Genomic DNA, 11,177 nt, shown 5'->3' with positions numbered 1-11,177 from the left:
GAGCTCCAAGAGCCATATTTCAAGTTGGAACAAGAAAAAAGTAAAAATGGTCTCCAAACAAAACATTACTCACAGCACAGGGTGCTCGGTGAGGCGAAGTACTGACCTTTGCAGACAAGTCAAGTCTCCCACACCCTCTGAATGCATCTCCAATTGTCAACAGATACCAAGACCGGGCTAGCATCGAGGAACGGTTTGTTTCTTTGCTTTCGTATTTCCCCCCAAAATCGAGCATAAGGAAGATTTGAGCAATATTTTGCAAGTCTTTGGTCCCTTGACATGTCGAACAGCGTAGTAGGATTTCATCGAATACACTTTCAGCAGTCCAAAACTTGCAAAACAAGTTTTACATCTATAACATTTGAAATAGGAAGGTGATCCACTGAGGGTCCGTCATTGGAAGATACATTCATGGTAATCTTGGCGTGCATTTAATTTCCCTTTTGGAATGCCTTTTGAGGCTTTTGCTTCAGATCACAAAGGAAGGTAATCCAAAGTCTACAGAAGTGGGTCATGTATTCGATATTACCTTCCAGGTCAAGTTGTTACCCCCAAATTTGATCCAATATATATAGTCGAGCATACTATGAGTTTCTTCCTTTTAATCCATCACGCTCAGAGTCCGCAGGCCCAGCAAGTCCCAATAACCCCAAACGAATATCTTGCAACAATATACGAAATCATGTCACAAGCTCTTGACTTATCCCTATTGAAGGGGTCCCCTGAGCAAAGGGATGCGGTCTCAGCAGCTCTGCTCGACACACTCAAGACGCGTGGGGTGGCCAAGCTAAAGAATCACGGACTCTCAGAAGATCTGATTACCAAGATGTTTGACTATGTGAGTTAGCTCAGACGGGAGATTGTATCTCTACTGATGAAGTACCTTTACCAGACCCGCCAATTCTTCTCTCTCTCTCTGGAGGATAAGATGACCGCCAAACATCCCCCTGCGGCAAATCCCAATCGTGGATACAGTTTTGTTGGTCAGGAATCAATCTCTTCCATTAGTGGTTATGACAAAGGCCTCCCTCAAGGAAAGTCAGTCCGGGATATCAAGGTGACCCCTTCCTACACGATCAATTTGGCGAAAACCAACCTAACGAGGGCAGGAAACGCTCGACATGGGTTCCCCACACGACAGCCTTGTGGACAATATTTGGATTGCCGACGAGAAACTTCCCGGCTTCCGTAAATTTATGGAGGATTTCTATGCAATGTGCTTCGAGGTTGAGTTGGAGATTCTTGACGCGTTGGCCGAGGCCCTTGAGATCTCAGCATCAGATCTCAAACTCTTACACAACAAGGCTGAGAATGAATTCCGCCTGCTTCATTATCCAGCTATACCGGCATCGGAACTAGAAGATGGAAGCGCCACGAGAATTGCAGAGCATACAGACTTTGGCACCATTACCATGCTGTTTCAAGATTCCACAGGGGGCTTACAGGTCGAAGACCAGCAAAATTTGGGTACCTTTCATGATGTTGAGTCAGGGGGCAAGTCGGAAATTATTCTGAACATTGGTGACTCTCTTCAGCGCCTGACCAATGATACATTCATGGCTGCCTGTCATCGGGTTACCTATCCTCCCACCGTCAATGTGGATTCTGACGAGATGATCCCTGAGCGCTATTCCGTTGCTTACTTCGCGAAGCCAAATCGTGTCGCTTCCTTGTTTCCCTTGCAGAAATTTATCACACCGGCTACTCCGTGCAACTATGAGGACATTACGGCCTGGGACTACAACAATATGCGAATCGCGAAGTTGTTCACCTAAACAGCCATTCAGCCAAGATACGGGGTCTAGTCATAGCCATCTCCTCATTTTACCACTCAGACGTAGCATCAAGTCTTCATCAACTTCATCTAGGGTGTATAGTCACTTTTGAGGAACAATTTATGCTCTTTCGGATTAACGTGTTAATGCACCGTAGATTTGTTGAAAATTCAAAAAGACGCTCATTATTGCTTAACACATCCAATTCGTCTTTCAAGTCTAACAACATTAAAGAGTGACTACTCACATTCTGCGTTGATCCCAGCGAAGAGGGGCAATCGAACCGGGCAGGAAGCTCCGAGTCTTCCAACTTCCGTCTTTCAGATCCGACTCAAAGAAAAAAAGGGCATTCAAGTGTAAATGGTGGCTTTTTTATTGCTGGACTACACTACTAGCTATGATACTACACTACTAGCTATGATAAATAAAAATCATTATTTTGTAATTCAGTTGAGTCGGGTAGTTGATCGGGCTCCCGAGGTCTATTGTGTTGATGGCGGAATGACATTCCCATCTGAGCCTTATCGTTAGGTGAGGTTAGGAGCCCATTATCAGAACAACAGGCTCCCTGGGCTACAGCTACAAACCTCCCCAGCATGCAAAAAGACATACAATTAACGTTTCTACAGGAGAAGGAGAACACCCGATGGCTGAGTGCGGGAAAGGCAGCCAGACACCGGCACTCGATCTTCACAGGTTCGCCTTCGATTGCCACTCCCATCTATCATATTCTGACAATGTTCTACAGATGTCGAACGCCGAGACATGACCCTTCAGACTGTCTCCTCTGTACCAGGTCAGAGCCCCGACCAGGCAATAATTGATTTGGAGAAGTTGGAATCGGATATCACTTGCTCAAACCCATCTTCACTATTTCGGGGACCTTTTGGTGCTTTCAGATGGCCACAACCACCACCGCCTGGCCGACTGTCTTCCTTTACAGACGAGCCGCCAGCTTCCTCCCCCAACTGGCTCCAAGAGCTTGAGGAGTTGCCAGGAGAGGAAGATTTCCCGTTCAATAAAGATGCCATAGATGCTCTGAATGAAGATCACGGTAACGGATCAATGCTGGAAGAGCAGAATCTACAGCCACTTCAAAATATTGAAGCACGTTTTTATGAGCCGAGTCTACAATCAGAGCTCAGTCCCTTCCCGTTCGTGGGAAATATCGAGGGCTGGAGTCTCTTATCTCATTACAAGGATCGAATCGTCCCATTGATATCTCCTTTACGCCATGGGCCGGAGAACCCTTGGGTGAGCTTGGTAATCCCATGCGCAATGAGAACTTTGGCAGACATGATGCTGAATGGGTCTTCCAATCATGCACGGCTTACACTATTGAATGCCGTATGGAGCGCAAGCGCCTTTCATTTGGCAAATAATTCAGTGGCCCACCTTGCGCAATGGACAATCTCCGGAGATCTCTACTTGACACGGGCTCAATATCACTTCCGACGATGCATGGAGGAAAGCTGTATCTCAGCTACCAAGATGTGTAAATACAAGGAGATTCTCATGGCAATACAGAGTCTTTCGAATGCCTTTGTATGTGATCCACCTAAATCTACTGTAAACAGCTAACGTTCTCTCTGATACAGATGATCAAAGGAGACCCAGACATGCGACGCGCCTATCTCGTCCAAACGGAGAAATTCATCTGTGTTAAGGGACTCAGCCAACCGGGGCTGTCAGCCAACAAAAGAGCACTGCACCACTGTTATGCTTATATGCGCATCATGGCCGAGACAACATGCATTGCTGATAGGCCGAGCATCGATCTGACCGGGTCAGGGTGCACTTTGAACGCCAGCGCAATATATGGAGGAGACTTCCGTCTCTACCCCGGTCTAGTCTTTTCGACAACCACAATGAGCATGGAAAAGGATCCAGAGATGGCCCAGCGTGACCTCCACCTTGCGATACCCGGGCGATGGAGCTCAACGTTGTTTCCCACACTGTACGGAATCGATGAAATATTTCTGATGTTATTGTCGCAAGTGATTCGGCTGGCCAATGAGCGAGATTTCTCAATGATGTCGGATGCGGCAGAAAGTCGGCTCAGTCTCAGAGAATTTTGGACTCGAGCAAAGGGTCTCGAAAAAGCTATCGATCATTTGCTATCCACCGCAAATCCAAATTGTGTTCGATCTTTTGACGGAGCCCTACCATTGATCACGACTGCAACAGCTCAAGCGATGTATATGGCATTGTCAATTTTCTTCCATCGGCGAATATACGAAATTGATCCTGCAATGCTTCAGGCCAATGTTAGTGCAATTCGGGGCCACCTAATCGAAATCCAACAAGAGGAAAGCGTCCAGGGGGAAAGTGTCAATGCTGCACTCATATGGCCGGTCTTTATCACTGCATGCGAGGCTGTTCACCCAGAGTTGCAAGTTTTCTTCTCTTCGTGGTTTGATAATTGCGCCAAGTCGACAGCCTTGATTCATGCATCGGTGGCGCAACAGATCATTGAGACAATATGGACCAAACGGCATGATGTGAGCTTGTGTGGAGGGATATATAGCTGGCCAGATATTTTGCGAGATGGGTGTATCAAGTTTATGTGCGTATAACAAGCTAGTATGTTCATTTCCTATTTGAATAACATTGCAACAATTAATATTACTTTGAAGAATTTCCGATCGTACATACCATTATTATGGCGACCGCAGACAAATGGTACCTATCTCAAATGGATTGCATCAAACTATTAGTTTTAATATTAGCCCTGTGCATACATGTGCACCTCAACTCCCATTGGTAGTTAGTTCTCTGTCGGGTCATGCATTTGCCCGCAAGTTGCGATTTTTGTGGCTGTTTGTACATGCAGGCCCGACAAACAACCCGACAAACACGCCCAAAATGCGTACATGGAGGTAGGCTCACTTGCTTGCTTTACCCGGTCGAGATAACCAAGCTATTTACCGTTACGATCTGGTAGAAAGTATTATACAAGAGTTCTTTGGCGAACCAGCAGTTCGGAACGTTCATGCTCAAGCCTGGATAAATCACTGACACAAAATCACAGTACCAGAACACATGGCCAAGTTCGAGGCAAACGAACCTCCGATTGCCTGTTTCCTGCGAGACAAGCATTCTTCTCGGGGCCTCAATGCTGGCCCCCGGGAAGCTTGATCGCTGATTGCTGGATTGCTGGGCCTGGGTCTCCCAGTCGAAACCCCGACAACAGACACCAAGGCGATCGGAATGCTGTTTGCCGAAGCTATGCTGGGCTATTGAGTGATAGTTCCAAATGCCTCATCACTAAGTGGCTTGACCATAGATTCCATTCCTTGAGCACTATTTGATTACTTGGATTAAGACAATATTCTGCTATTCAAGTCATGCCTCACTCCGCAGGTCACCCAATGATGTTCAGTTGTTGCTTAATTCTGCTAGTAAGGTCAGAACAAGTGGAGACAATTTGTCGACTCAACAAAATAAAAAATACCAGACTATGACCTTGAATAAGAGCATATCTTATGTCTTCTACCCCATTCTGTTTATAGAAGAGGAATGTTAGTACAAGAACCCCGTATGACGTTGGAGACGGAGTGCATCGATTAGTGGCAAGTTTAAGTGGTCGTATCACACCCTAGCAAGGGGGCTCTCCCCTATAAGAAGGGTGTCTCGCACTTGCCCCAGAACATTCTCATTATTTTATCTTCCTTCTTGAAACCTGTCTAGACCAATTTCGCCCTCTCTATGGCTACAGGAATACTCCGTTGGCCGACCCTGGTCCTTGCGATCCTGTTTCTGACAATTATTGGTCAATCTCAAGCCACGTTCTGCGCTACTGTGTGCGAGAAGAGCCCACAGATTTGTCCAGATGGCGAGGTAAGATCTGTTTTTATCGCATAGCCCATTCTCGTCCCGTTGACATGCTGACCGTGTCATTTTACTATTTTCCAGAAGGCCTCAGGCTTCGAGGTTCGTCTTCAAACTAACTGATCCTTTGTGATCTGTACAATTTTGACCTAATTTGTCTACATAGGGCTGCTGGGGCTGCTGTCAGCCCATCTAGTGCCGCCTGCGGTTTTTAATCTAAGCTGGTAATTCTACGAGCAGGATAACCCTTTCGTATAGCTCTTTTTTTCACAAGTGGCTTCGAAATGTACACGACTTGACGGGGATATTTTCACAATCGCAAAGACTGACCGGTGATTCGTAACCCTTAATTCCTTGTCAATTGACTTTCCTTAGCATCTTTTACACAGTTAATTGAAGCTATATCATATGTAGTTCTGATTTCGGCAGTGTCATACGTACCCTTCGAACGTTAGGCTCTCACCAGTAATGGAAATCTTTGTCAACATAACAGCAGCTCTATGAGTACACAGTGTGATAGATAATCAAGTCGGTAATGAAACAAGGACCAAGGATAATAATATTTCTATATACAATGAATATTGAGGTGGACACAGCAACATTTGAAAGATAGATACATTGTCACTCTTCCAGCCTAGATAGTCTAGTTGGCATAAAGCCGAGTCCTGCAAGATTAAAAAGGCCCCTCATGGACTCAACACTAGTGATTAACATCAGGGACTGACTTGTGGTTCTAAAGCGTTGCAATTTGCAAACATAATTAATTATTAGTCTTAATAACTAACGTCTTTCGGAATGAGAGAAAGTGTCTTCCAACATGATATGTATGGATATATCAGTTCTCAGCTTTGACGGTGAACAAACCATGAATTAAGTGGCTCGTCGTCTCCTTTGAAGCTCTCGTAGCGACGGCCTCCTTGTAATATCTTGCCTTCGCCGAAACCTAGCCTCCCAATCTGAACAGCCTCGCCCGGTGATGATGTTGACACATCTCGGACAACGCCAGGCATTTCATCCAGCTCGGGACATTTCTCCGTATTGCGTCCAACTAGCAAAGGGAAGACCTTATCGCCAGCAAAAGCGCCGAACCGTAGCATCACAAAGGAATCCAATTTTTCTGTCCATCTTGGGTAATAACCAGCGTATAGTGACAAAGCTAACAGTGGTACCAAGTAAAGTCCCATCAAGATGGAGACTACAATAATCCCCGCAGTAGATATTGATGGAAGATCCATATCCGTGCCCAAATCTTGCATGATATACCACCTACCGCTCTGGCTGAAAAAATATTCCTGATTGGCAAGAAAAGCGGCGGCTGTGAAGGCATTCGAAATCGAATCCGTCTGTTGTTGGAACCGACGGATCCATTGCGCAATCTTTGACCCAGCAGGGTACCAGGTGCCATTTCCAGAATTGCCAGCAGATATGCAACCTAAAGAGGAGTCGCCCAACAGATTGACGAGTGGGACGTTTGCGATGCAGAACCTCATGTTTGAGGTCACCTCATCCGTGACCATGCCGTCTTTTTCAATAGCTGCGGAAGTTGCCTCAAATGTGTCGACAAAAGACCCGGGCCCGAAGGCTGCCATGGCGGCCGCTAACAAGGGTCCTTTGTTCTGTGTTGAAATGGGACTCAGCGATGCGGCTTTGAGGCTGCTTGATGTGTCTTCATCACGGCGGCGATAACCCCCCTCAGAAGGGTATGTGTGCACTGAATCTTGATCTACACAATGCTGATCACAAAGATCGACTGGATCTTGATCAAGTAAGGGGCCCGGGACGCCATCGTTCATATAATTGGGCAATTCAAAGAAGCCGGCCGTGGTGTTCACAGTGATGCGGTAAAAAGCCTTTTTCCCCGCATCTTGGCCGGAAAAACTGCTCGAGGTGTACTCCTCTTGTGTCATGTTAAGATAGAGGACCTCGGAGAAATCCTGCCGGGTACGTCCCATCCGCCAAGGTGATTCCGTCATATTTTCTGGCATGCACGCAATGACACCCCAAGAATAAGTGTTGTACCACGAGTACGAAGAAGAATACTCGGCGTAAAATTTGCCTGGGAGTGGATAACCCGAACTGCAGGCGGCTGGGAAGTCAGACTCTCGTATGAGCTCGGATGTAGCCGTGGAGTTCACACGTGAAGCAAATTGACGAATTAGTCCTGTATTGAAACCACTGGGAACTTGGGAATAGAACATTTGAGGAGACATATTGTTGAGAGTCAAGAATGACACTCCACTGTCGTTACTCCACAAATTAGGTTGGTAGGTATTGCCGTTCGCTTTGTTGAGGGCATCGCGAACTTGCAACACGTCCTTACCGTCTGGTTCTGACCGTAGATACAGACTGCGTTTCGTGGTGAAGTCATGGATAGCGGCTCTTTGCTGGGGATATGTCCGAACTTTGACCGACTGTGGATTGAGAAAGAGCGACTGGATGGGATAGGTGATGAGACCAAAGACCCAGATGAAGATTGCGGCGGCCAGTAGTGTACTGCCGTATTGCCTCCATTTCCCACAAATCAGTGCTCGATACAAAGAAAAGTCCATCCACTTGCGGTCAGCCAATGTTGTGACTTGACGTAGCCGAAGGCCCATCGAATCTTTTTGGTTCTGCGCAAAGATCACAGCAGCACTAGCACACACCGTGGAAATCCAGGGAAGAGTAACAACTTGAATGAATGTCTGGATCGTCCGCACAGAACGATAGATCCGTCTCTCTTGATGGAAATCTGCTTGGTTCCTATCATCGTAACCGTAATACGAGCCTTCGATCGAGTAGACCCAGGACTTGGCTTTGAGGGGGCGGTATGACAGGACAACTGTCATGGCCCAGGCATAGATGGCGAGCCCCACATAAAAAATTGAGAATAGAGATACCCAGGCCGATCGATGAAGTAATGTACTGTGCCCTCGTCTTAGAACTTGTTCCGTCGACCGCGCCTGGCTATATGACGGAAGCTCCTCGTCATGCAATGGGAAAGACTCGGATGAAGAATCAAGTGCAGTATGTTCAGCCGCCTCGTCCTGACTGTAGCTCGGGAGTTGCCGCAGAGGGACCGAGCCGCGTGTCTCCATCTTTGGATCGCGATATGCAGAAAAACAAAGATACTAGAGACGTGAAGATTCCTAGCCCATAACAAATAATCTCCTTTTTATTCCCCAAACACCGACTGCAGCTAGAGGCTGGGCAGAAGCTACTAACCGAGCGCCCTGCTCCGAGAGCCCCGAGCGCCTTACGATCCCACTATTAGCTTTGAATTTCAGCCAATGTGGCGCATGTTTGAGAAATGCCGTGCGATTGGCCTAATTTACCCCAGCTCCTCACTTGGCTTCGGGCGTTCAAGCCCTGCGGCTACTCATCTCGCCCCTTTTGCCCTGATGTTTCACTGAAGAAATCTCGTGAAACATACGATATTTTCTGGATGCAACCCTATAACTGATATATTATGACAACAGACAGACTCATCAATCGATGCACATTTTGGGGGGCTTTCCGGCACAGTACAAGGATATTCCGGGTAAATTACCCTACGCGTGGCTTTGAGGCTCCGCACCAACACTGCAGACAACGACCGTTACATAAGACATAATGAGCACATTCAAGAGAGATCTTGTCGGGCAACGTCTTTACCTGTCATGCTTGGCGAGTTCTATCCCGATGATATGGAAATTAGGCCAACAGACATTTTGGCTGAGAAGGCCGGCAAGACCACCTGAGGTGGCGTCTGGTGACCAGGACAAAATTCCGACTGCCCCGTACGTTTCAACTTTTTTCCATAAGTTAACAGCGATTTACGGACTTATTATATAGCACCGAAAAATTCCAGGGAACTAAATCGTTCGATATATTGATAATCAAATTGTTCGAACTTCTTATGAGCTTGATATGCAACGACTAAATTCTTGTGGTATGCAACACTTAAGCGGGATTTTAGGATTGGGGGATGGTTCAAAAGGTTTGTTTGGCCCTGGGCCTGGCATTTTATCCCATGGAATTCTATATTCTTGATTTGACATTGTGCTTCGGCTTTGTATAACCCCCCTGGAGTCTATCTAAACATAAAATCACAGGCATCAAAGATCTGGATCATGGTACCTCGGCTGGCTCCGATGAAGTTGTATCGGCCATTTTACTCTAACCCCCAGTTCATAGGCAATATTCAACACCAGACTCGGATTACGCGCAAATTCACGGGCGATGATAACGACGTCCGCTTTTCCAGAGGCCACAACATCCTCAGCTGTCTTGCCATCCCGGATCATACCCACGCTTCCAGTCAGGAGTCCCGGAACTCCGTCCTTGATTTCCTGCGCCAGGTGTGCCTGATAAGCTGGACGGACCTGAGGTAACTGTTGATCAGGCACTAAACCGCCCGAGCTCACGTCTATCAGATCGACCCCAAGGGGCTGTAACAACTGGCATAGTCGGACGGATTGTTCAGGGGTCCAGGACTCTCGATCGGGGATCCAGTCTGTGGCACTGATACGATAAAAGAGCAAAGTGTTCTCTGGAATAGCGGCACGGATGCCCTGTACAAGTTCCAATGCGAACCGCACACGATTTTCGAAGCTGCCACCGTACTCATCGGTACGCTTGTTGGTGAGTGGTGAACAGAACTGGTGAATGAGATATCCGTGGGCGCCATGTATCTCGATCACATCAAAGCCAGCCTCAACGGCAAGCTTCGCAGAATTGACGAAATCGCCAATCGACTTCTGAATCATTTCCTTGGTCATAGCGGTAGGTGTCGGCCAAATCCCATCATCCTTGTAAGGAAGATCGGACGGAGAAATCAAGTCGTCGGGAAACCCATTTTCTTCCTTCTTTGATGGCTGGTGGCCAAGCCACGGAGCAGTCACACTAGCCTTTCGACCGCAGTGCTGCAGTTGAATACCGGCCTTTTGCCCCTGAGAGTGGATGAAGTTTGCCACACGCCGGTATGACGGTACCTGGCTGGCTGTCCACAATCCTGCATCTTCCATTGTGTTTCGGCCTTCAGGAGAGACACCTGTGGCCTCGACAATCGTGAGCGAAGCTCCTCGGGATGCGTAAGAACCGAGTTGGACCAAATGCCAGTCAGTCAACTCCCCCGTCTTGGGGCAGGAGTACTGGCACATGGGAGAGACCCAGATCCGGTTCTGGAACGTGGTCGAGCGGATGGTGATCGGTTCGAAGATTCGGGGAATCGGTTGACTCTTATCGTACATGGATAATAGAGAGCCCGCCGGAGGCGATTGGATGGGTGTAAAGAAGCCATGGTCTCCCGGCATGGGCTCATTAATCTTTAGCTCTTTACTTTCATTTGAGCTCGCCATTTTTGCAACAAATAAAAATACAATCTAAACAATAGAATGTCGACCTGAAGTAATCTTTTCGGGTTTCAGAGGTCAGCATCGGCAGTCGACAGAAGGAACTGTACTAGGATCAAGTGAGCTTAGGAGGGAGCAGCCATTATCTATTTGACCTCAAGTTAGAGATCACGCCAGATTATTAAAGATGCTGATTTTTAATCAATGAAGGGGGGTCAGGGAATGCCAAGTATTCGCAAAGAAGACGATCTAGCTCCTT

General features: G+C 47.2%; 4 protein-coding genes across 4 annotated transcripts; 2 read left to right on the top strand and 2 right to left on the bottom strand.

Annotated features, from left to right (window-relative positions):
* Positions 1 to 682: 682 nt before the first annotated feature.
* On the top strand, positions 683 to 1,775 carry N7500_005745 (isopenicillin N synthase family dioxygenase; the record flags this gene model as incomplete). Its single annotated transcript, XM_056676889.1, has 3 exons — positions 683 to 838; positions 893 to 1,057; positions 1,110 to 1,775. 3 exons carry the CDS (start codon positions 683 to 685, stop codon positions 1,773 to 1,775), a joined length of 987 nt encoding a protein of 328 aa, XP_056531889.1.
* A 596-nt stretch (positions 1,776 to 2,371) lies between these two features.
* N7500_005744 (fungal specific transcription factor domain-containing protein) lies at positions 2,372 to 4,351 on the top strand (the record flags this gene model as incomplete). Its single annotated transcript, XM_056676888.1, has 3 exons — positions 2,372 to 2,471; positions 2,524 to 3,320; positions 3,374 to 4,351. The coding sequence occupies 3 exons, from the start codon at positions 2,372 to 2,374 to the stop codon at positions 4,349 to 4,351; spliced, it is 1,875 nt and encodes a 624-aa protein (XP_056531888.1).
* A 2,097-nt stretch (positions 4,352 to 6,448) lies between these two features.
* On the bottom strand, positions 6,449 to 8,683 carry N7500_005743 (uncharacterized protein; the record flags this gene model as incomplete). Its single annotated transcript, XM_056676887.1, has 1 exon — positions 6,449 to 8,683. One exon carries the CDS (start codon positions 8,681 to 8,683, stop codon positions 6,449 to 6,451), a length of 2,235 nt encoding a protein of 744 aa, XP_056531887.1.
* A 999-nt stretch (positions 8,684 to 9,682) lies between these two features.
* N7500_005742 (NADH:flavin oxidoreductase/NADH oxidase) lies at positions 9,683 to 10,924 on the bottom strand (the record flags this gene model as incomplete). The annotated part of the gene is made up of 1 exon (XM_056676886.1): positions 9,683 to 10,924. The coding sequence occupies one exon, from the start codon at positions 10,922 to 10,924 to the stop codon at positions 9,683 to 9,685; it is 1,242 nt and encodes a 413-aa protein (XP_056531886.1).
* Positions 10,925 to 11,177: the final 253 nt, after the last annotated feature.

Source organism: Penicillium coprophilum (genome assembly GCF_028826855.1).
Source record: "Penicillium coprophilum strain IBT 35676 chromosome Unknown utg000004l_segment0_segment0, whole genome shotgun sequence".
In the NCBI taxonomy this organism is placed as follows: domain Eukaryota; kingdom Fungi; phylum Ascomycota; class Eurotiomycetes; order Eurotiales; family Aspergillaceae; genus Penicillium; species Penicillium coprophilum.
Note: the sequence above shows the minus strand (reverse complement) of the source record. Positions and strands in the feature narration are given on the sequence as shown.